A 25460-nucleotide genomic window follows, 5' to 3' on the forward strand; every position below is an offset into this window, starting at 1 on the left:
TGGAGAGGAATCTGGAGCTGCCAGGAGAAGTCAGAAGATCTGCAGGAACAAGGTGTTCAGTGGGCAGTGATTAGAACCTCATAAAATGAGTGATCATCCAAAAAAGGTTTTGGTAAAGGAAAAGGTGAATCTGAGGAGACAATGGGCTAAAGTAGGGCTCTGCAATGCCAGAAGTGGTGGTGAAGAGTCATCAGGCAAAGGCCCATAAGACTGCAGAATAATTGAGAATAAGCATTTTGAAGTGCCATGGGCAAGGTCTGGTGCAGCACTTGTCTGCCCTTTGTGCCCTTAGAGACACCCCATGAATACCCCATGGCCAGGATGCTGTTGGCCTTCTTGGCAACCTGAGCACACTGCTGGCTCATATTTAGCTAACTATCAACCAGTATTCCCATGTCCTTCTCCGCCAGGCAGCTTTCCAACCTATCCTCTCCCAGCCTGTAGCTCTGCTTGGGGTTATTGAGCCCCAGGTGCAGGACCCGGCACTTGGCCTTGTTGAACTTCATGCAGTTGGCCTCAGCCCATTGGTCCAGCCTATCCAGATCCTCCTGCAGAGCCTTCCTGCCCTTGAGAAGATCGACACACACACCTAACTTCTTGTTGTCTGCAAACTTACTGAGGGTGCACTTGATCCCTTCATCCAGATAATTGATAAAGATATTAAAGAGAACTGGTCCTAGTACTGAGCCCTTGGGGACTCCACTGGTGACCGGCCTCCAACTGGATTTAATGCCATTCACCACGATTCTTTGGGCCCAACTACCCAGCGAGTTTCTAACCCAACGAAGCGTACGCCAGTCCAAACCATAAGCAGCAAGCTTCTTGAGGAGAATGCTGTGGGAAATGGTGTCAAAAACCTTACTGAAATCAAGGTAGACCACATCCACAGCCTTTCCCTCATCCACTGTGTGTGTCACTTTGTCATAGAAGGAGATCAGGTTCGTCAAGCAGGACGTGCCTTTCATAAACCCACGCTGACTGAGCCTGATCACCCAGTTGTCCTGCAAGCACCACATGATGACACTGAAGATAATCTGCTCCATGAGCTTCCCTGGCACTGAGGTCAAACTGACAGGCCTATAGTTCCCTGGGTCTACCCTCTGGCCCTTCTTGTAGATGGGCGTCATGTTTGCTAGCTGCCTGTCGAGTGGGGCCTCCCCTGACAGCCAGGAGTGCTGATGAATGATGGAAAGTGGTTTGGCCAGTTCCTCCGCCCGTTCTCTCAGCACCCTCGCATGGATCCCATCCAGCCCCATCAACTTGCATACATCTAAGTGCTGTAGCAGGTTGCCAACCATACCATCATGGATTGTGAGGTTCTGCTCCTCATCCCCTTCCACCAGTTCAGGGTTCTGGTTATACAGATGACAACCAGTCTTGCCACTAAAGACTGAGGCAAAGAAGGCATTAAGCACCTCAGCTTTTTCCTCATCTCTTGTCCTTAAGTTTCCCCCTGCATCCAGTAAAGGATGGAGATTCTCCTTAGTCCTTTTCATGCTAATGTATTTATAAAAACATTATCTGTTATCTTTAACAGCAGTAGCCAGACTGAGCTCCAGATGAGCTTTGGCCTTTCTAATTTTGTCCCTTTACATGCTCACAACATCAAGATTTGGAAGAGAAATTCAGATGCCACTGTAGAGAAATCACGACTGTCACCAAGCTACATGAGCTCTTATGGCTTATCCAAATACAAAAGCACAAAGAAACAAAGTGGAAGCCAAAAGAAAGCAGCAGTGAAAAGGCCACATCCTGCTGCTGGCCATGGCCATGGCACCAGGGAAGCAGCAGCCCCAGCCCAAAGGCAGCAGAGAGGCAGAGCCCAGCGGACAGTGAGGGGCAGCCCTGAGGGCCATTGGGGCTGCTCCTCCATGTGTCAGCTGGGCTCTTGGCCCAGAGCCTCTCCTGCATGCTGAGGCTGCTCCCGCGGCTCCAGAGGAGATGGGAAGAGATGGCAGCTGAGAAGAAGAAGGTTCTCATTGCTTCTTTATCATTTATTTGTATACAAGAAGTCCGCTAATATAGGTCCATGAGATTATTCATCAAAGAAAATAAAATTAACACATCAGATGTTAAGAATAAGACAATCAAAGCCAAAATAAATAAAGAAACTAAGAAAATAACAGAAAATAAGAGAAAACAAAGTAGACATAAGATAAAATGTAAGATTTTCCTGAGAGATTCCAAAATAACAGTTGAAATTTGAAGGCACATTATTGATTCTGAAGAAGCATGTATTCAAAAAATTTCCATACGGAATTCTTGAGCACCTTGTTCCTCATGCTGTAGAGGACAGGGTTCACTGCTGGAGGCAACACTGAGTACAAAAATGACACCACCAGGTGAAGGGATGGGAAGGAGAGAAAGGGAGGTTTAAGGTAGGCAAAAATGATGGTGCTGAGAAACAGGGAGACCACAGCCAGGTGAGGGAGGCATGTGGAAAAGGCTTTGTGCCGGCCCTGCTCAGATGGCATCCTCTGTACAGCCCTGAAGATCTGAACATATTTGAAAACAATAAAAAGAAAACAACCAACGGCTAAAAAAACAGTAAACATAAGTGCCCCAACTTCCCTGAGGTAGGCATCTGAGCAGGAGAGCTTGAGGATCTGGGGGATTTCACAGAAGAACTGCTCCACAGCATTGCCTTGGCAGAGGGGCAGGGAAAATGTGTTTGCCGTGTGCAGGACAGCATTGAGAAAGCCACTGCCCCAGGCAGCTGCTGCCATGGTGGCACAAGCTCTGCTGCCCAGGAGGCTTCCGTAGTGCAGGGGCTTGCAGATGGCAATGTAGCGGTCATAGGCCATGACAGTGAGGATAGAAAACTCCACACCCGCCAGGAAGGGAAAGAGAAAGACCTGTGCAACACAGCCTTGATAGGAGATGGCCCTCGTATCACAGAGGGCATTGGCCATGGCTTTGGGGAGAGTGGTGGAGATGGATCCCAGGTCGAGGAGGGCGAGGTTGAGGAGGAAGAAGTACATGGGGGTGTGGAGGCGGTGGTCGCAGGCTATGGCTGTGAGGACAAGGCCGTTGCCCAGGAGGGTAGCCAGGTAGATGCCCAGGAAGAGTGCGAAGTGCAGGAGCTGCATCTCCCGCATGTCTGTGAATGCCAGCAGGAGAAACTCAGTGATGATGCTTCTGTTGGACATCCACTTTATTGGGGATGTGGTCCTGCACATAGAAGGGAAAGAACAGTAATAATGTACAACAGACTTATCAGAGAATAACTCATCCATCCTTCAGTGAGTATAGACCATCTGTCCATCAGTGCTGGTCTCAGCTGCCCTGCAAGAGTTGCAGGAAAGTTTTAGTCAGTTCCCGTACTTTCCTTCCTCCAAGCACACTGAGGGCTCACTCCGTAGACATGTGAAACCCCCATCTCCAACCAGCCTGGAAACAAGAACAGCAGCAGCATGTCCAGGTGGAGAAGCCAGCAGGAATGCTACTGTGCTGCTGCCAGGGGAGGCAAGGCCAGGGAGGGACAGACAGACACTCAGCAGACCCTCCTGTGCTGCAGCTCTGCCTGCAGAGGAGACAGCTCCTGCTGGGGACACCAGGGGCTTGAGGGCAGAGGCTGTGCTGGTGGGAGAGGAGAGCAGGGGGTGTCCCAGGGAAGGCACCTGCCCTGCAGGGGATAGCAGAGAGGTGCCTGAGCCTTCCCTCGCATGGCATTTCTGGCAGCAGCTTCCTCTCACAACCTGCCCATGTCCCTTCTGCCGGCCCACGTCCTTGCTGGGAGCTGCTTCTCTCTTCCCATATCTTCTCCCTCTCCATGCTCACAGACCCCAATTCCACAAGCTGTGTGCTCAGCTCTGCCCTGCACAGGACTACCGAGTCCATGACATCAGCAGGGTTCCAGCTACTAAAGAGAAGATCTGATAACTACAGAGGAGACCACAAACTTGATATTGATGCAGTCTTCAAGATGAGGTGGCTGAAGGGACTTTATCAAGTTCATTGCTGACACACTGGTCTCTCAGTACAGTCAGTACTCTAGGATTCTCAGTCTCCTGTACAATCTTGAAAATCCGTTGTCATGAAACCTGCCTCCCCTCTACTGCAGGAATCTGAAAAGCACGGAAATGAAAAAGCCTTCCCCTTCAGATAAGCCAAGCCTCAGCCTTTCACTTGAAAGGCCCCCTCATAAATGCCATTCTCTAAAGCATCTTCTACTCCATATTAAATATAGAATAAGACCAATCCTGACAGATGCTATCAACTGTTGAATGTTCCAGCTGTAGAAGACCCCTCTAGCAACCCCACCTGGATTGTCCTGGCCACAGACTCACGGTGTCAAGAGCCTGCAGATGTGTCCTGCCACACGCTGCCCTCTGTTGTTGGCTCCTCAGTGCCTCCAAGCCCTCTCTCCTTCTCTGCTCTCCCCGTGCCACCTGCGGTCAGAGCCCCCAGCCCTGCTGGGCTGTGCAGAGGAGCTGCTCCTGGGCACAGCTGTCTCTCTGCAGCACTGCCCACTTGCCAGGAGCTCCCCTTGGGCCCAGGAGCACGGCACAGCTCAGCAGCACAGCACCCGACCATAGCATTGCTTGCTCTGTGCCATTGGGCTCCCTTGAGGTGTCCCCAAGGCCTCAGGGCTGACAGCTCCCGAAGGCAGCAGGGTCTCTGCTGGGGTGTGGTGTCTGAAGCATACCGAATTCATCACTGTCTGCCCTTCTCTGAACACAGGGGAGATGACTTTTACAAGGGCGATTTGTGTCCTTGGACTGTGGTTGTCAAACATGTCCTGTTGGGCAGTGAAACACCTCTGAGCTGTTAGCTCACACCCATTGTTCAGAAGCTTATTTGTTGAAATAGAGATGGTTTAAAAGGACAAAAAATGAAGATATAAGAATACCTGTAACAATATTAATAAATAATAATGCATTTTATTATTGTTATAATGACACATATAAAGCAAGTGATGCACAGTGCAATTGCTCATCACATGCTGACCAATGCCCAACCAGTTTCCTGAAGCAGTGTTCCCTCCTAAACCTGGATAGCATGCATTATGTTCTCTTGTGCAGGAGCCATGACCTTTCTTTGTTTGAGGGCAATACAAGCTTTCAGAAGGATTTGGAACATTTGCTTCCCTTTCTCAAATACTTCTGCTGCTGTGTTGCCCCATGGGATGATGACATCAGTATGTTGGAGGTGTTCAGGAGCTTCCCTGTGTTCCAGGGTAGTTTGGATCAGCCCATGGCAAAAGTAGGGCTGTGTTTTCAGCCCTGGGGCTGTTGATTCCAGGTGGGCAGGACAACCTTCCATGTGAAAGCAAAGTGTGGCCTTTGTATTGCCGCTGAAGGGATGGAGAAAAATGCATTAGCAATATTAATTGTGGCATAGCACTTGGCTGCCTTTGACTCCAGTTCATACTGAATGAAATTCTAGCATGCCTGGCACAGCAGCACTCAGTGGTGGTGGGACTTCATTCAAGCCACAGAATTGCACCGTTATCTTCCACTCACCATTAGAAGTTTGCACTGTCCATATGGGACTATTAAAGGGTGAGCAAGTGTTGCTGATCATTCCGTGGCTCTCCAGTCGATGAACCAGCTCATGGATGGGAATCAGGGAGTCTCTGTTAATGCAATATTGCCTTGGGCGCACTGTTGTGGTAGCGACTGGCACCTGCTGCTCATTGGCCATCAGCACCTCCACAGCAGAAGGGTCCTGTGAAAGAGTGGGCAAGGTAGACAACTGTTTCCTGTCCTCTGTCTCCAAGACAGCTATGGCATAAGCCCACTAATACCCTTGTGGACCTTTGAAGTACCTGCTCCTGAAGTAGTCTATGCCAGGGTTACAAAGAGCCTCCAGGCCAGTGCCAATGGGTTGCACTGCGACTGGCCTCCCACTCTATTCTGAGCAGGTGCAGCCTCACCTCGAGTACTGGGTGCAGTTCTGGGCACCACAGTACAAGAAGGACATTAAACTGTTGGAGAGTGTGCAGAGGAGGACAACGAAGATGGTGAAGGGCCTAGAGGGGAAGACGTGTGAGGAGCGGCTGAGTGCATTTGGCTTGTTCAGCCTGGAGAAGAGGAGGCTGAGGGGGGACCTCATCGCGGCCTACAACTTTCTCGTGAGGAGGAACAGAGAGGCAGGTGACCTATTCTCTGTAAACACCAGTGATAGGACCCGCGGGAATGGTGTTGAGCTGAGGCAGGGGAAATTTAGGCTGGACATCAGGAAGAGGTTCTTCAGCGAGAGGGTGGTTGCACACTGGAACAGGCTCCCCAGGGGTGTAGTCACTGCACCAAGCCTGTCTGAATTTAAAAAGCGATCAGACTGTGCACTTAGTCACATGGTCTAAACTTTTGGGCAGACCTGTGTGGTGCCAGGAGTTGGACATGATTATCCTTATGGGTCCTTCCAACTCAGGGTATTCTATGATTCTATGATTTCCCACTGTTCCCAGTTAGACTCACTTCAGCCTCCAGTGCAGTTAACTCTTGGGTTTGATGTGCCAGGCCAATAATCCTCAAAGTCCAATACACCCGATTGTCTTCTCCCTCCCCCAGGGTGGAGGCTGGGCCTCTCTAGTCCTGCTCATAGTATTCTTTACTGTGTTTGGAGGATTGCCCACTAGAAAAGGGAGCAGCAAGTTTCTCAGAAGAACCACTTTTTGACAATCTTTTTTTCCTTGAACTTCATGTATCTGTGCCTCTAAGGTGGAGGTCGATTTTTGCATCCCATTTTCTCATGGTCGACCATCAAAACCACAGGATGGAACCTGGTATGTACCCACTCTATCACCTTTCTTGAGCAGAGGGATGCTTACATCTGGTAGCTGAGCTATTGGTTCGTGCAGGTGGGGAGGAAGCCGTATTCTCTTGTAGTTGTTGAACCTCTTGGGAAAGATTCTTTCTGGACAAGACACAGGACCATAGGGAAGATGAGAGACTTGCTTTGTAATGCCATAGTTGGCTAGCCAATTCATCCACCATGGGTTTCTCTTTGTCTTTCCAGGTCATTACTGCCAATGCGTTGGCATATGATGATGGTGTGCTCTGTACAAACTCCTGCCCCATGGGTCATGTACACTTGACTTCATCTGTGTAATACACAATAAATGTTTGTTCATTGTCTTTTGTATTATAAAACCAAGGAGTTCTGTTTGAGGAACGGGAGTTGTGAAAACTCCCTGCTGAAGTAAGGAGCTGTATAATGCTTGGCTAGACACTATGAAAATTCTTTTGCTTAATGTAACAAAAAAGAGACCCCCCCCCCCCTTCTCTCCTTCTGCATCTCAGTTGCCTCTTTTGTTTAAAGACCCTGCTGCAAAGCTCATGTAACCATCTCCTGATAAGTTGCTAAACTAGTGTATCAACATCCTGCCTTTCTGTCTCACGCTGGGCCAACATGACCAAATAAAAAAAGAAGTTGAACCACAACGCCGAGGAAGACTATGGCCTTCATCTTCACGACCACCAGAGGGACAGAGATGACCCCCTAGCAACAGCGCGCGCAGTCGCAGAATATACCAGGATGTGCTGCGTAATCCCAGAATTACCAAGATATAAAAAGGGACCCTGGCGGGGGTGAGGTGCGCACCATTGGCGGAGCCGAGACTCCCCGGCCGCCCAGCGCTGTTTTTCTTGCTGTTGCTTACTCAATAAATTCCTTTCTATCATTAATGCAATGCTCTCTGAAAATTAATTAAGGGGGCAACTTATAACAAATTTGGTGCCGTGACTCGGATGAAGGCAATCTGATTGAAAGACCTTCGGAGGGGGCGCCCTGCTGATTTCAGCGGCCTTCGCTAGGATTACTTTCATTCAAATCCTTCACCGATGAACCCTAAATTCGGCAGCAAGCAAATAAAGCCGGCAACCCCTAGTAATCTTTGTGCACGAAGACCGAACAAAGACTCAGGAGTGAGTAAGAATAGGCCAGTGATCCGTTCGGTTGGGGTTGGGTATCCTGGAGCATTGTGAGACGTCCAATTGCGGACGAAGCGAGTGCGGACCCCTCGGTAGTGCAGTTCCCACATCCCGCGAAGGACTGGGCCATGAAAAGGGGGAAGCGATTTGTGTGTGTGTGTGTGAAGGCGCTCCAGAAGATGGGACAGAAGAAGAGTAAGCCTTCTGGTCCCATGGGCGGGGTAACGTCTGATGTTAGGTTACCCCGGGATTAATGATTAAAAATTGGGAGGATTCCCCTTTTAGGCGGGGAAAGAATAAAGTAAAAATGATACATTATTGTGTTGAAGTTTGGGGTGGTAAACAGATTCGAGGAGACCACCTTTACTGGCCCATATTTGGGTCCTTTGAAGATTGGGTTTGCCAGGCCCTAAATATTTATGTAAACTCAAAGGAACCTTTTGGTTTGGAAGAAAGTGAATATGCACATTTGTGGATCAGCTTGGAAACTCGAGCCAATTTATATCCTCTAAAAGAAAAAGGAGGGGATGGGAGGCACAAGAAAAAACGAGAATTAGAGATCCCAGCCCCACTGCCTCCCTATATTTCACCACCACCACCTGCAGCCCCTCCGACTCCCGGGCTTCCTAATCCGCAACCCCAGGGAGACTCTGATAGCGACTCTGACTCTAGCGCTCAGGGACCAGTGACTAGGAATATGTGGCTGTCCCCATTAACTCCGGGGACGTCCGAGACTTTAAGAAAGACAGGAGGAGGGTAAGCGAGCTTTAATGGCAACTGGCATAATGTTTCCAGCTGCTGAGGAATAATTCTAACTGGAATAATAACTGTACATTGTATATTGTATATATAAAAGCCCGGGCATTTTTGTTAAAGTGTTCTTTTATACATATGTTAATATGTAAATATGAAAATATAAGAACTGCCATTGAGGTGTATGTCTAAGGAAACAAAATTTGCCCAGGCATATTATCGGCTCATCAGGTTTAAATGTTCCCAGTGTAATTGTCTACAAGCAGTTAATTTACAGTGGTCTGATTTTACTTGTGTATCTATATATTGTGGATTTTGGAGGGATTGGGATTGACTAGTAAAGAGCTTCTAGGAAAACGGAGGAATATTAACCACTGTAGATTACAATAGGAAAAGTTCAAAGCAAAGAAATCCCGAGGAAATGCCTCCTAGGATGAATACTAACACATTGGAGGGATATAGTGGGGTGACAGTGTACAGAGAGTAAAAGAACTCTTATCAAATATTGTAATCAGTGGTGGCCACTTTATAAACTAGAGGATGGAGCGGAGTGGCCCCTAAATGGAAGTATTAATTATAACACCATATTACAGTCAATGTTGTTTTTGTGGAAAGAAGGAAAACAGGATGAAATGTTGTATATTGATGTTGTTTCAGCATCTTGGAGGGAAAAGGTATGGAATTAAGTTGGCCCCTGACTGAGCCTTTGATGTCGGCATTAGAAAAGTAAAGGCTAGAGAAACATAAAGGAAGTGTTAAAAGGTTTGTTGAAAGTGTTAAAGGTATTCCAAGTTGAATGAGCAGGGAAAGGTGATGTAGGCATTATCTAAGTAACAGTCTAGAAGTTTTGGTATATTTGCATATTTGCTGTGGTGTTTGTTCATTTTCCCAAGCATCGTGGAGGGGGGAACAGCCTGCTCCACCAGGGGCCTCTCCAGCGGCCGCAGGGGGGCTTTGGCTCCAGCGCCTGGAGTGCCTCCTCCCCCTCCTTCTGCACAGACTTTGGTGTCTGCGGGGGGGTTTCTCGCTCTCCCAACTGCTGTTGAGCAGCAGGCTTTTGTTTGTTTCTTTGTTTGTTTGTTTTTGTGGATGTGCTCTCACAGAGGCATGGACTGTGTTGCTATGGCTTGGGCAGCAGTGGGCCTCTTTAGGGCCAGATGAAATTGTCCCTTATCTACCACGGGGAGGTTTCTGTTTTGTTTTGTTTCTTTTTTTTCACGGGGGCTGCCACTGCAGTTTCCCACCCCCACACCCGTCACACACCTCGAACCTTGCCATCAAACCCAATATACTGGGGCAGCTAAGTCATTACTGACTTGTAAAGTATCAGGGATTAAATTAACTAATGAAACCCTAAATGTGATGGAGGTAGAAGGGACTGGGATAACAGTGCCACTTTTGGGGGATACCAAGCTGAGACTAGGGGATAAAATGATCACTGGGCAATTATTGTATGTATCCAAGGCAGAGACTAACTTGTTGGGAAGGGATTTGATGATTAAATTGGGCATTCAACTAGTAAATTGTTAGACTGGAATAACAGTGTTATTAATGGAGTACTCTCTGGCCCTGAGAGCAAACATACATTTATATTCACCTCTGACTGGAAAGACCCTGAAATGGGGGCGGAAGCAACAATATAGGTGGACAATTTTACCTCAGGGGTTTACAGGGCCACCTATCTATTTGGGTAAATTCTAAAAAAGATTTTGGAGCAAATACAACCTCCCAAGGAGGTATTAATGTTACAAATATGTGGATCATTTTAAGGAAAATCGATACTCCCTGATGGGAGAGAAATGCTGAATAAAGTGATAATAAGGCAAATATTAACTGTTTTACATCAGAAGAGTCATTGGGAGGTGCAAGCAATGTGTGATGTTGTTCTAAGAAAGCATGTCTGTGTAGGAATATGTATTTTAGGGAAGCACACATGCAGAGGATGTACTATATGTCAATGTGTAAATAAAAAGGTCTTCTGTAACCTATTTAGAGGGGGACGGGAGCCAGGGTTTTGACCTTTCCAAAGTATACAGGTAGACTTTACTGAGTTACTTGTTTGTCCTAATTGACCACGTGACTGAATGGGTGTAAAGCTTTACTGCAAGGATTAAAGCAGGCCTTAGAGATTGAGTGGGATTTTCACAGCCCCTGGCACCCCTCCTCTTCTGGAAAGGAAGAGCGAATGAATGGTGAAATTAAGAAACAACTAACAAAACTTGTGCTGAAAACTAAGGCTTCTTGGGTAAAATGCTTACCTCTTGCACTGTTAAACATATGGACACAGCCCAGAACTGATGTAGGAATTTCTCCTTTTAAAATGCTATATGGTATGCCCTATGACTTGGAATTGCCACTTGATCACCATCAATTCTAATTAAGACTTGGAAAGAGACTGCTTTAACACCACGATGGGGAAGGCCCTTATGTTGTTTTGCTTACCACAGAAACGGCTATTCGAACTGTGGAGAAAGGATGGACGCATGCCAGCCGTGTGAAAGGACCAATCCGGGAAGGTAAATGGGAGGCAGCTCCAGGCCCTGACGACTTGAAGCTGACACTAAGATGGACTCGATAAGTATTGTATATTATCTGTGTATTGTGGGAAGGGGAGGAGGCCCCGTTTCAAAGGCTCCCTAGTAGGTTCCCCTGAAGAACACTGCTGCTGCCAAGAAGAACCGATACCTTGTAGTTCGCTGCAACCGAACTGACAAGCGAGGCAGAGAAGTGAAAACGGTGGGGGACTGAGGGGCCGACAATTTAGATGGGCTCTGACCACCTCCTACGATACATGGGAGTCAGTATCATCATTTTGGTCAGCTATGGGTCTGCGCATCCCCATCAGCCTTTTAAATGGAGCTTGATCAGATGGAAGGATCAGTTCATCATCCAGCAAACAATGACAGCGGGTGCTCCCAGTTTCCGCATCACATTATGTGACCTGGTGTTAGTGCAGCCATGCTTTAACCGATCAGGATTTTATTTCTGCCCAAGTTCTAACCCAGGAAAGGGGTACTGTAATTACCCAAACATGTATTATTGTGCATACTGGGGGTGTGAAACCATTGCTACGGACTGGACACTCGGGGCTGGTCGGAATAAATTCTTACAAGTGGGATATGGGCCACAAAGTTGTAACCAACAAGCAGGTCCCTGTTACAGGTGGTGAGGGCATGGTATAGGGTATACAGGAACCTTCCATGGAAATAAAGAAATTTGCAAGGTTCTATATATAAATGTAACAAACTTGGACAATACTAGCTGGATACTAGGAAATGTGAGGTGTCAGATTTTACAAACACAGAACAGATAGGGGAGGACTCGTACTAATAAAAAGGAGGATGCTGATAGGCCCCAGGCAGTAGGACCAAATGAGGTATTGTCAGAAAATGTCCAGGGAATCCAGCCTGCGGAAAATACTACAGTGCCAACCCTCGGCAGCCCTACGAGCTCAGGTAAAGCCGAGAATGATAACATAGCTGAGAATAACATATGGGGGGGTCATGAATGCCAGCTACCAATTATTAAACAAAACAAACCCAAATGTAACAAAACACTGTTGATTATGCTTTAGTATAAGGCCTTCATATTATGATGCTATCGGGAATCCTGGGGAGCCCTCCCGCACAAACGAGAACAACCCTCTACAATACAGTTGGGGAAAAGACATAAGGGTAACACTAACACAAGTCAATGGAGGTGGTAGGTGTGTGTGCACGGTTCCTAGTGGGAAGTGTCACCTACGTAATATCAAGGAGAATGGAAAACAATCAGCCGAGTGGTTAATCCCAGCCAACAACGCTAGGTGGGTTTGTTTGTGGGTGGGCATAACTCCTTGTCTATCACTAAAACTCTTTAGTGAGTCTCGTGATTTCTGTATACAGGTGATAATTATACCAAGGATTCTATACCACCCTGAGGATTATGTATACACCCAGACACAGTGGAAAGTCATCATCTGGAAAGACAGGAACCATTCACGGCTCTAACTTTGGCCACCCTAATAATCCTGGGAGGAGCTGGAATGAGGACCAGGGTAGCCTCATTGGTTAAACAAAATCAAGAATTTACTTCCTTATGCATTGCGGTGGACGAGGACCTGACCCAAATTGAACAGTCCATCTCGGCCCTGGAAAACCTATCAGGTCTCTTTCAGAGGTAGTGTTACAAAATTTTATGGGATTAGATTTGGTATTTTTTTACAATAGGGCGGGCTGTGTGCAGCCCTGAAAGAGGAATGCTGTGTGTATGCTGATCACACTGTAGAGGTAAGAGATACAATGGCAAGACCCAGGGAAGGGTTGAAAAAAAAAAAAAAGGGAAACGGGAGAATGAAGCCCGACAGTGCTGGTACGAATCTTGGTTTAATTATTCACCTTGGCTTACTACTTTATTAACAATAACAGGACCTTTGTTGTTCTTAATAATAGCACTAACCTTTGGACCATGTATTTTTAATGAATTGATTGCGATTGTAAAGGGACATTTAGAAGCGGCACATTTAATGCTCATACATGCCAGATACGAGCCAATAAGTACCAACGAAGGAATCGAGGAAACATTAGTTCTTAGTAGCCAGGCATTGCCAAGATTCAATGAACAAAATGAGTAACTAAAAGAAAAAGGAGAGATTGTAATACACAATAAATGTTTGTTCATTGTCTTTTGTATTATAAAACCAAGGAGTTCTGTTTGAGGAACGGGAGTTGTGAAAACTCCCTGCTGAAGTAAGGAGCTGTATAATGCTTGGCTAGACACTATGAAAATTCTTTTGCTTAATGTAACAAAAAAGAGACCCCCCCCCCCCCTTCTCTCCTTCTGCATCTCAGTTGCCTCTTTTGTTTAAAGACCCTGCTGCAAAGCTCATGTAACCATCTCCTGATAAGTTGCTAAACTAGTGTATCAACATCCTGCCTTTCTGTCTCACGCTGGGCCAACATGACCAAATAAAAAAAGAAGTTGAACCACAACGCCGAGGAAGACTATGGCCTTCATCTTCACGACCACCAGAGGGACAGAGATGACCCCCTAGCAACAGCGCGCGCAGTCGCAGAATATACCAGGATGTGCTGCGTAATCCCAGAATTACCAAGATATAAAAAGGGACCCTGGCGGGGGTGAGGTGCGCACCATTGGCGGAGCCGAGACTCCCCGGCCGCCCAGCGCTGTTTTTCTTGCTGTTGCTTACTCAATAAATTCCTTTCTATTATTAATGCAATGCTCTCTGAAAATTAAGGGGGCAACTTATAACAATCTGGATCTTTGGATAGCTGTTTGTTACCTAGGTTTATACAAATCGCCTTCAGTATGTCTAATTTCCTCAGGAACGGATATCCCTCTGCATGGTGGTCCACTTTCCTGGTTGACATACAAGATCTTCTTTAAAGGGGTACCTTTCCTTCAAGCATGATGGGAGTAAGTTCCTTGTGCCCTTTTCCAATGGCTTTGTCAATCACCCCTTTCCTAGAGGGGGATTCTGTCTGCTTGGCTTCCCTGCCCTCTAATTCCAGGCTATTGGCCCTTTTCTCCCACCACTGGAGCAGCCAGCTGACAATGTGCTCACTGACATGATGGCTAAAATATTTTCCCATATCTCATAGCTTACCCTGGAAAAGGGATAGCTTGGTTTCTGATGTTTATATAATCTCTTTGTCTTTGTCCTCCTGCTTCCAAGATGTCCCAACTTTGGAGAAACCTGTCTCATCTTCTTCTTCCTCCTTTCTTGCCTGGGTAGGAGTTTCTTTCCTCTCTAAAGAAAAACTGACTTTCACACCCATTGTTTTCTCTTGCATGTAGAGGCAACCGATACTGGCACAGGCTGGTTCTCTGGCCCAGCCATGGAACCCATTGCAGGTGCTGGAGAGGCTGCAGGGCCCAACACAGGACTTGTTCTGGCTGCAGGGCCTTTTGGATGAGTTGGAGCGGCTGCAGTGCCTATTGCAGGTTTGGGAGTGGCTATAGGGCCTGTCACGTGTGTCAGTTTAACTTTGGGCCCACCTCAGGAGCCAGAGTGTCTGCAGGGCCTGTTGCATGGCTTGGAGTGGCTTTGGACAGGCTATATACCTGTCCTGGAGGAGAAGGGGGAGGTGCAGGAGAAAGGGAGAGGGAAGAAGTGGTGAAAAGCATCCCCCACTGTCCTTCCCAGTTCCACTCACCATCACCACCCACCCTGCATAGATTTACTCTCGAAAAGAAAAGGCAAAGAGTATAAAAGAGTGTAATTCTAAATAATTTCTAAGAGCTGAAGAGATGGTTCCCAAGTTATGGAGGCGGCAATAATTTTATTCTATCAGAAATCAGTGTTATCCAATACAGCAAGGCAGTAACCTTAGACAAATCCCCAGAACTGATAAACAGCATGACATGGAAGGCAAATAGTAAAGTGCTATGCAACACAATTCTGAAAACAAGCACAACAGACCCCAGATCAAAAAGATCAACACTGTGATCAGCGACTATTAAACTGATCTAATGTTTATAACAATTTACTTTTAAAACGCTGTGGTCAGATCTGGCATCTCAACATTTGTGCTCCACGCTAGGCACCAAGAACACTTTCTGTGGTTTGACCCTGCAGGCAGCTTAGCACTACAAAACTATTCATCTAATGAATGGGATGGAGGAGAGAATTGGGAGGAAAAAAAAATGTAAAAGTTCATGGGTTGAGATAAAGGCAGTTTCATAGGACACAAAAGGAAGACATTATTATTGTTCTTCTTAATGTTAATGTTAATGTTAATGTTAATGTTAATGTTAATGTTAATGTTATAGACACTAATAGACTAATAATAACATTTTTGTGTGCATATCAAAAGACAGGAAAGGTGGTGGTGATTAACTGGAGTCAGGCCAGAGCATGGCAGACATGCTATGGAATGAGGGGTGGATATTGTCCTAGTTTTGGCTCTAGTAGAGTAAATTCTTCTTGCTAGTAGCTGGAACGGTGTTGTGTTTCATATTTACAGAATCACAAACCATTTTGAGTATAAAAGGACCTTACAGATCACATAATTCCAACTCAGCTGCCATGGGCAGAGACACCTTCCACTAGACCAGCTTGCTCAAAGCCCCATCCAACCTGGCCTTGAACACTTCCAGAGATGGGGCATCCACAACTTCTCTGGGCAGCCTTTTCCTCACCACCCTCTGAGTAAAGAACTTCTTTCTAACACCTAACCTGAATCTACCCTCTTTCAGTTTAAACCATTACCCCTAGTCCTATCACTACACTCTTCGATGACGAGTCCCTCCCCAGCTTTCCTGTAGTCCCCTTTAGGTACTGGAAGGCCACTGTAAGGTCTCCCCGGAGACTTCTCTTCTCCAGGCTGAACAATCCCAACTCCCTCAGCCTGTCTTCATAGGAGAGGTGCTCCAGCCTATCACTCGTGCTCATGGCCCTCCTTTGGACTTGTTTTAATAGCTGCATGTCCTTCTTACACAAGGAGCCCCAGAGCTGAACCTGAGGTTTGGCCTCACCGGGTCTGAGTTACCAGGGGACAACCATCTCTCTTATCCTGCAGACCACAGTATTCCTGGTGCAAGGCAGGATGCTGTTGGCCTTCTTGGCCACCTGAGCACACTGCTGGCTCATATTTGGCCGACTATCTGCCACTATCCCCAGGGCCCTTATCCCCAGGCAGCTGTGCAGCTTCTCTTCTCCCTGCATGAATGGGATTGTTATTCCCCAAGTGCAGGACCCAGCGCATAGCCTTGTTGAACTTCATAGAGTTGGCCTCAGCCCATGGGTTCAGCCTATCCAGATCCCTCTGCAGAGCCTTCCTACCCTTGAGTAGATCAAGTCTCACTCCTAACTTGGTCTTGTCTACAAAGTTGCTGATGGTGCACTTGATCCCCTCATCCAGATCATTGCTGAAGATATTGAAGAGAAACGGAGCCAGCACTGAGCCCTGGGGGACACCACTAACGAGTGGCCTCCAGATGCATTTAGCTCCATTCACCACAACTCTTTGGACCTGGCCACCCAGCCAGTTTTTAACCCAATGAAGCGTATATCTATCCAGGCCTTTAGCAGCCAGTTTCTCAAGGAGAATGCTGTGGGAAATGGCTTCAAAATCCTTATTGAAGTCTAGGTAGACCACATCCACAACCTTTCCCTTGTCCACTAAGCACATCACCTTGTCATAGATTGAGATCTGATTTGTCAAGCAGGGCCTGCTTTGGTAAACTCATGCTGACTGGGCCTCATCAACTTGTTCTCCTGTTGTGTGATGGTACTCAACCTGCTCCATGAGCTTCCCTGGCTCAGAGGTCAGACAGACAGGCCTGTAGTTCCCCAGATCATCACAATCAGGGTGAGCCGTCTGACTGCAGACATTAACAGCTGACAGAATGGAGCATCTGTCCAGGGGAACCTTGAGAAACTACAGGATTTTCCCTATACAAATGTTTTGACATTTACAAGGAGAAGAGCCCAGTCCTGCACTGGAGGAAGAGGAACCCCACACGTCAGGACTGGGACCCTGCTGAGTGAGGAGTGTCCAGGAGGAGGTGGGCCTGGGCACCCCAAGGGATTCCATGTGAGCAGTGGTGCTTGCTCACCAGGAAGCAGGCCAGCTTCTTACAGAGCTGCCTTATGAGGAGCATGGCCACCAAGAAGATCTGAGTTATCAGACTCAGCTCCAATATGGTGTGACACCACCTGCGCTGGGGTGTCCCAGTGAGTAGCTCATCATTTAGGACAGGTGCAGGACAGTACCCAGAGAGGTTCTGCCAAGGTGGGGTTCAGGGCCTAAAGCACCTGCCTTGTGTAGAGATTCTGAGAGATCTGGGTTTATCTGGCCCAGTGCCATAGAGCATCCAAGCAGAGCAAAAGGAGCCTGAGACTGTCTGAAGGGTGGTTTTGGAGCTGCTGTAGCTTTCCTCTCTAGGAGAAAATGGTATGAGACAGAAATAATGCCACTAAGTTGACTTTGGGATGTTGAGACTGGACATGAAGAGAAAGAAATCCCCATCTCCTACTGCCGCAGGAGGAAACCTGAGCATGGTGTAAAGGGAAAGGATCTCCTTTGCCACGGGCTGGAGGTCAAGGCCTGGCCCTTGTGCTTGGTGAAACACATCCAGTTTGTCTACACATCAGTGTCACCTTCACATTGCCTTTGTCTCCTTGTCCTCACTGCCTCCAATGTTCTGCTCTAATGAGCTCTATGGGAGTCTGTGTCAGTGCTGGCCCTCAGGGGGACACTCCAGAAATCTTGCATCTGACTTAGACTTCTAGAGAGATGTCTTCAATTGTCTGAGGCTTGTGGTCTCATCAGAAAAGCTCCCAGAGGGGTGATTGCAATGCCTTGGGCTGGGCCTGTGCTGCTGAGCTGGGCCAGGATCCTGGGACAAAGAAAACATATTTCAAAAACTCCTATGATGCAGAGAGACAGCTCTGCCCAGGAGCAGCTCCTCTGCAAAGTGCAGTAGGGTTGAGGGTTCTGACCGCAGGTGGCACAGGGAGACGAGAGAAGGACAGAGGGCTTGGAGGCAGTTGGGAGTGGGAGGATGCTGAGAGCTGCCTGCAGGAGAAATCTGCACAGCCCTTGACAAGGTAAGTGTCTGGCTGCAGGGCCATGCAGCTGCAGGTCCTGGAAGGGTCTCCTCCTGGGTCTTGTTTCTGGGAGGGCAGTGGGCAATGCAGTAGGCTTTGAGACTGCTGCTGGATTGCACTGTGAGGTGAGGACGTCTGGCAGAAGCCCCTTGGTGTGTCATAACCTAGCTACCCCTGGTTAACCAAGAGTGTGGTGGCCGAGCATCCTCCAGACACTGCATGGGATGCAGACTGGATATTGGGATACCCCAGCTTGCAAATATCCAGCTCTGTCTGAGGGGTGTCCTCCTCGGCTGCAGGCTGCTCTCCAGCAGGATGCAGCTCTGTCGTGGCATCCTTGTGTTATCCAGGTGCCTGAAGGAGGAGACTGGTCTGTGCTAAGGCCATGTTGGTGCTGCTGGATGGCTGTCTGGGGGCAGTTAGAGTGAGGCCTCTGCACCCCTGGCTAGGAGGAAAAAGCTATGATCCTGATCAGTCCCCTGCAGACAAGGTGAGGATTCTGTCCAGCTGCACTTGGACTGGGGCTTCTCTGCTCTCAGCTGTCTCCAGTTTCTTCTCAGGGAAACACCTGAGTGGGATGGTCCTGCAGCTCACAAAAGGGTAGCACAGGACAGCTGAGAAGAGGACAATAGAGGATGGGCAGAGCTGCTCTGCTCAGTCTTCCCCAAGGGACAATCCTTTTGCTTCCTCCCATCCACAGGATTTCACCAGGAGTGTGGAAGTAATGTCAGGGAGTTCCACAATCCAATACCTCAACTAGGATAGGGCAACAAGGATAAAATAAAGTGAGGAGAATACTTGCAGCCCTCCTCTGCAGTCAGCTCAGTTGTTTGCAACAATACTGCAAATCTCATTGAGCTGACATTTGTCTGATTTTGACTTAGCCAGCCTTCTGTTTTATTGCCTATTTTCCTCAGAGAACTCTTTTCTAACCTTTTTCTGCCTTCTCCTCTTCAACAGACAAACAGGTACAAAAGCAGCAAATGCCCAACATCAGCTCTGTGAGTGAGTTCCTCCTGATGGCATTTGCAGAAACACGGGAGCTGCAGCTTCTGCACTTCGCACTCTTCCTGGGCATCTACCTGGCTGCCCTCCTGGGCAACGGCCTCATCCTCACTGCTGTAGCCTGCGACCACCGCCTGCACACCCCCATGTACCTCTTCCTCCTCAACCTCGCCCTCCTCGACCTGGGCTGCATCTCCACCACTGTCCCCAAAGCCATGGCCAATTCCCTCTGGGACACCAGGACCATCTCCTATCAAGGGTGTGCTGCACAAGTTCTCTTTTTCATCTTCTTCTTTGGTTCAGAGTTTTCAATTCTTACCATCATGGCCTATGACAGCTACGTTGCCATCTGCAAGCCCCTGCACTATGGGAGCCTCCTGGGCAGCAGAGCTTGTGCCACCATGGCAGCAGCTGCCTGGGGCAGTGGCTTTCTCAATGCTGTCCTGCACACAGCCGCTACATTTTCCCTGCCCCTCTGCCATGGCAATGCTGTGGAGCAGTTCTTCTGTGAAATCCCCCAGATCCTCAAGCTCTCCTGCTCAGGTTCAGACTACCTAAAGGAAGTTAGACTTCTGGTGGTTAGTGCATTTTTAGCATTTGGTTGTTTTGTTTTCATTGTTTTCTCCTATGTGCAGATCATCAGAGCCGTGCTGAGGATGCCCTCTGTGCAGGGCCGGCACAAATCCTTTTCCACATGCCTCCCTCACCTGGCTGTGGTCTCCCTGTTTGTCAGCACTGTCATGGTTGCCTACCTGAAGCCCCCCTCCATCTCCTCTCCATCCCTTGACCTGGTGGTGACATTTCTGTACTCAGTGGTGGCTATAGCAGTGAACCCCCTCATCTACAGCATGAGGAATCAGGAGCTCAAGGAAGCCTTGTGGAAACTCTTTGGACACATGATTCTTTGGCATCAATAACGTGCCTATAAATCTAACAGGACAGGCAGGTTATCTGAGAAACCTCTTCATACAATAGCTTGTAATTCATTTATTATTTTTAAAAGTATTTCCTTTGATTTTGACTGTATACTACTCATATCATCCTGCCTATTAATCATTTTATTTTCTGTCACCCAGTCATCTAATATACCTTCAGAACTAGGCTCTCTGTGTGGATAAAGAGAATAAAGAAGCTGTGAATTTTGTTGGTGTCAGCTGCCATCTCTTCCCCTCTCCTCTGGAGCTGGGGGAGCAGCCCCAGCACACAGGAGGGGTTCAGAGCCAAGAGCCCAGCTGCCACATGGAGGAGCAGCTCCAGTGGCCCTCAGGGCTGCCCCTCACTGCCTGATGGGCTCTGCCTCTCTGCTGCCTTCAGGTCGGGGCTGCTGATTCCCTGGAGCCATGGCCATGGCCAGCAGCAGGATGTGGCCTTTTTACTGCTGCTCTCTTTTGGATTCTGCATTGTTCTCTTGTGCTCTTGTATCTGTGTTAGTCTTGAGGTCTCATATGCCTCGATGACCATCCTCTTGTCTCTAGAGTGGCATCCCTGTGGCTGCAGGCAGCAGCAGGCACTGTGCAGCCCTGGATCGCAGCTGGCCTGCCTGCTAGCACCACAGTAACAAAAGTGGCTGCTCAGGGCAAACCCAGAAGCCTGGACACCTCTTCCAAAGCTGCTGTCTGGAATACAGCCAAGGGGTTCCTCTTTTCTCTTCTGTTTTCTGCACTTCTTCATGGAGGGAAAGACACAGGCTGAAAGTCCTAGAGCAGTCTGTGAAGGAACAAAGTGATAGACCAAGAGCTCAATTTTTGGTGGCACTTCCCCAAGCAGACAACAACTGGGCTTGGACTCATCAGCACAGGACTGTGCCCCCCGCAGTGGGTCTGATGGCCGATGCCAGCCTGGACAGGAATCTGGAGCTGCCAGAAGATGTCAGGAGAACCCAGGCACGACGAGCTCAGTGCAGAGTGAATAGAAAACTTAATGAGTGACCATCCAAAGAAAAGTCTGGTAAAGGAAAAGTCAAATCTGAGGGGACCATGTGCTAAGGGGGATGCACAATCCTCCTCCAGTGAGATGCCACTACTGCAGGGGAAGAGGGGAAGGTTGGAGAGACACATGGGACCTGCGGGCAAGAGTGGTGTGTGCAAAGAATTTGGGGATATATACAGGGGAAGCATGAGGCCAGGAGACAGAGGTGAAAGGAGCCTGCACAGCGTGAGACTGTCCAAGGTGGACAGACCAGAAATCAAGTGCTCAATCTGGTGTGAGCAGGCAGAGAAGAGCTCTGCAGCCCCAGGGCATGCAGAAGCCCCAGCAAAGGAGTCCAGTGAGTGATTCCTTGTTGCCCTGGGGCAATGGCAGTGACCCCATGAGTTGGGTCTGCCTCCCAGCCTGCCCAGCACGGCCTTGCAGAGTGCCCCCCTGACCCGGCCACCACAGCCCCCTTGCTCTGCAGAGCAGCACCTCCAGTTGTCATGTTGGAGACTTCAACTTTTGCCTAAACTCATCCTCCACGGCTGCTTTCAGTTTTCCACACAGAGGTAGGCACTGACTCCAAGATCCCTGGGGGAAACTGAAGCATGCATGAGGGCCTGGGAAAAGTTACCCTGAATCCATAGGAGTCATTCTGGAACCAAAACTTAAGAGCAGAAAGCTCACTTCTGTGCTGGTGCAGAGCTGATGGGCACGTTATACAAGGTGCTCCCAGACATCTTTGTGTGCTTTTTCATTTTGACTTAGGTACCATTTCTGTCTTAGGAATGAAGTAGCCTACAGAGGTGAGACAGATACCCTGAAAGCCATCAGAAAGCTGATCCCAACAAGACTACTGCTATGGGAAGGTCAGCTGAACCCAGGCTAGAAGTGATTTGAGATATGGGGGAGGGAAGAGGAGCTAGGGCAGCAGAAATTAATGATTTTGAAGAGGTAGAAATGTTCAGGTAATGTTAATGTTGCTCTAACACTAACTTCAAAGATTCATGTGAGGCCATACCCATGTCTCAAACAGTAACCTTAATCCCTAAACCTAAATGCTACTCAGCACCCTGACAGGAATCCACTACTCTAACGCCAGACCTCAAAGCATCCATTGAAGCCAAAACTCAGTCCATAGCCTCTTTCCCTTATGCTTACTCTCTTGCTTACCTTGACCCCTGCCCTTAAATGTAGCATTGAAATGCTCTGTGTAACCCTAGACAACTTCTTAACAGACCTAAACAAAACCCTAGACCACAAAGCTTGCCCATACCCTAAACAAAAACATCACACCTTAAACAGAGCACCAGTCTTCCACTAAATTTTCCTTAATCTCTAACTCAGAAAGGTAAGCCGTAACACCTCATCCCATACATGAACATCTAACACCCAAAGCCCCTGTTCCTGTGCATTAACCTCATCATCTTCAACCCCTCTCTTATCCCTTAACTTTGGGCGCTTGGCCCCTTAGGGCAAGGCAGGAATTGTGAGACTTCTCTGAAGTCACATGGCATTCAAAGATGGATGTGAGGAGCCATGGAACTGATAAGCTTGTGGGCCACAAGGAGGAGATGGATGGGAATACTCTGATAAGCTCAGCTCTGCCTCAGGATCTCTGGCCCCAGCAAGAGGAATGTGACTGTGGCAGGGAATGTGAGGTCACTTTTGCCTCTGCAGTGGATAGGGCAGCAGCAGGAACGTGTCACGGAAAGGGACTGTGAGGTCACTTCTGTCTGAAGTACTTGTGAGGTCACCCTTGAGTTCTCCCTGGGATCTCTACTTTTGGGCTGACATCTACCCATCTGCCAGTGGCCCCAGTAGTCCAGCAGAAGGCACTTGGTTGGCATGCTGACTGTGGGATTTCCTCTGCCTACATACCCAGGAGGACCCAGACAGAAAGAAGGCCCCAGTATGGGTTGTCATGTCCCTTCCACTTGAGTCCACGACTGCACAGCAGGAGGCACAAAGCTTGGGTGTGTGTAGCCAAGAAGCTGCAAGGCCAGCAGCAGGCCCATGGCTTGGGAGACGCTGGTGAGGTAATTTCTGTCTGGTTGGCTGCCAGACTGCAAGGAGCCGGATGGTTTGGGACATTTGCTTCAGGAGTGGTTTCCACCCTGATGGAACTTCCTTTGATAGTAGGAAAGAGTAGGAGAGAATAAGCTGTCACAAAATGCAATGTGGAAGGTTGGCACTGGTCTCGATGAGGAAGAAATATTCCTCAAAGGGTAGAGCTGTTGTGCCAGAGGTCACCCAAAGAGTGTCTGTGATCAAACCCTGTCTTGTCTTTCAAGGAATACCTGGTGAAGGTTGATGAGACATTGGTGAAATGATGGAAATGCCAAAATGAGAGCAAGGTGGTGAACAGACATGGGTGTCTGCAGACTTCAAGAAAATAGGGCAAAGTGTGGGACAGCATTGGAAAGCTTGCAGAGGAAAAGGCAGAGGGTGCTGGTGAGAATGGAAAGCACCAACAGCCCTGAAGTTTTTGTCCCCTTGTCTAGAGTTTATGAGGTGATGAGATGTAGTCATTGCAGTGGGGCCTCCTTCCTTCCTTGAAATCCTTGCAGAGGCTGGGAGGTGTCATTCCAGTGTTCTTCTCATGGCATCACACTGCCCAGAACATCCCACAGATCTCCAGGAAGAGCCCTGAGCCAGACATGGGGTACAAGATCTCCCCTCCAGTAGCTGGTGGCAGACCTTGAATCTTCTGATTCACTAAAAGAAACCAAGACATTTCTCAGCATAGCGCTTTGCCTGTCTGTAATCATGGCCTCCAATTATCTGTCCTAGCAAGGCCCTGGGGAGTCTTCGTTAGTAACAGCCCTCAGTGGGGCCCATTAATACTCCAAGTCACTTCAAATTTTGTGCCTCCTGACTTGACTTGCTCAAGCGGTTACATCACTCTCTTCTCAGTACGTGAGCTTCGTAGACTGAGCACCAAAATACACCATGGACCTCATAAAAATGAAGAAGCTCCTAACATCTCTTGCATAGTTTTCTTAAAGACTTCAAGATTTGTTCAGCTAATTGCAGAGCTTGCATGATGTAGTTAAGGAAGAAGATTTCAAAAAGCACCTAATCAAAAACTTCTTGTTTCAAAGTCTGAATTTTGCTGCATTTCAGTTTTGAACATTATTCTTCTATTGCTGTTCATCCAGGGTGACTTCTTTGGAGACCTCCATCAGGAGGAAAAGCAGAGTCTGGAGGTCTGAGACCTCCACTGCCAGCAGTGGTCTTTGTCCCTGTAACTGCAGCCCAGCCCAGCACATGAAACCCTTTCTAAGAAAAGTTAGTTGTACTTTGGGAACAAAATAAATAATAAAATAAATTAAAATAAATAAAATTAAATCAAATTAAATTAAATTAAATTAAATTAAACAATAAAATAATAGAATTGAAATAACTGTTGGAATCTGAGAAATTTTTTTTAGAAATCTTAGTAGACACCTGGACATTCATGGTCTCTCATGAGTCTTCTGTGGAAAACTCAGGAAGAAAAGTAAAGAAATTATTTCTCCAAGTGACTGTAGCTGTACCCATGAGAAATCATGGGTACTCTTTGGGGAAATCATCTCCTTTGAGCCACAGAAACCTAAATTGAGTAATGTGAAAAGACCTGCCCAGTCAACAGAGTAGGGCAAAGTCATGCTTCCAGTGCTATAGATGCAGAAGGCAAAAAGAATTGCATTGTGCCTTACACTACTTAAGGATGTGTAACCCAGGTCATGCATTTTTACCTTAGTACTGACAAGTCCATCGCTAAACCATGCTACCAAGTTCTACAGCTATACCTTGGCTCTCCAATCAATGAATCAGCTCATGGATGGCAATCAGGGAGTCTTTGTTAGCGCAACACTGCCTCAGGTGCGCCACCATGGTAGCCATTGGCACCTGCTGCTCTTCAACCCTCAGCAAACCTACAACAGAAGGATTCTGTGGAAGACCATGCAAGGTAGACAACTGTTTAAGATCCTCCATCTCAAAGGCAGGTATGCCAAAGCCCCAGCGGTAGTGCCCTCTTGGAACTTTGAAGTTCCCTCTCCTGAAGCAGTCTATTCTGAGAATGCACATAGCCTCCAGGCCAGTCTCAATGGGGTGCTTTTGCCATTCCTTCACAGTTAGAAGGAATGGCTCCCTGCGCCTGCAGGAGCCGCCCTGGCTCTCAGCAGATATGCTGGCCGGCACCCATGAGGAGGTGCTGGTGTGCATCAGAGAGCAGCAAGGAGGGTGCTGGAGGGGGCTGGGGCGAGGCGGGTGGCAGAGCCCCATGCAGGGGCCCCATGCAGTAAGGCAGGATGAGGGCAGGCTGGGCCCGTTGCCACGGGGCAGATCCTGGCCCTGGACGCTCCATGAGCGCC

At 48.0% G+C, this 25460-nt stretch overlaps 2 protein-coding genes across 2 annotated transcripts in view; both read left to right on the top strand.

The window, feature by feature from the left end:
* Nucleotides 1-25460, top strand: part of LOC140001150 (uncharacterized) — a 239159-nt gene that overhangs the window by 86263 nt on the left and 127436 nt on the right. The gene's annotated exons all lie outside the window — the stretch shown is intronic.
* On the top strand, nt 18813-20310 carry LOC140001168 (olfactory receptor 14C36-like). Its single transcript, XM_072032355.1, has 2 exons — nt 18813-18904; nt 19144-20310. The coding sequence occupies exon 2, from the start codon at nt 19167-19169 to the stop codon at nt 20103-20105; it is 939 nt and encodes a 312-aa protein (XP_071888456.1). The 5' UTR covers nt 18813-18904; nt 19144-19166; the 3' UTR covers nt 20106-20310.

The sequence above is a fragment of the Anas platyrhynchos genome, chromosome 38 (assembly GCF_047663525.1).
Source record: "Anas platyrhynchos isolate ZD024472 breed Pekin duck chromosome 38, IASCAAS_PekinDuck_T2T, whole genome shotgun sequence".
NCBI classification, from domain to species: Eukaryota; Metazoa; Chordata; class Aves; order Anseriformes; family Anatidae; genus Anas; species Anas platyrhynchos.

Bases quoted from the DNA above. Each gene is read 5' to 3' on its own strand.
- LOC140001168 (XM_072032355.1), top strand. From the start codon at position 19,167: ATGCCCAACATCAGCTCTGTGAGTGAGTTCCTCCTGATGGCATTTGCA.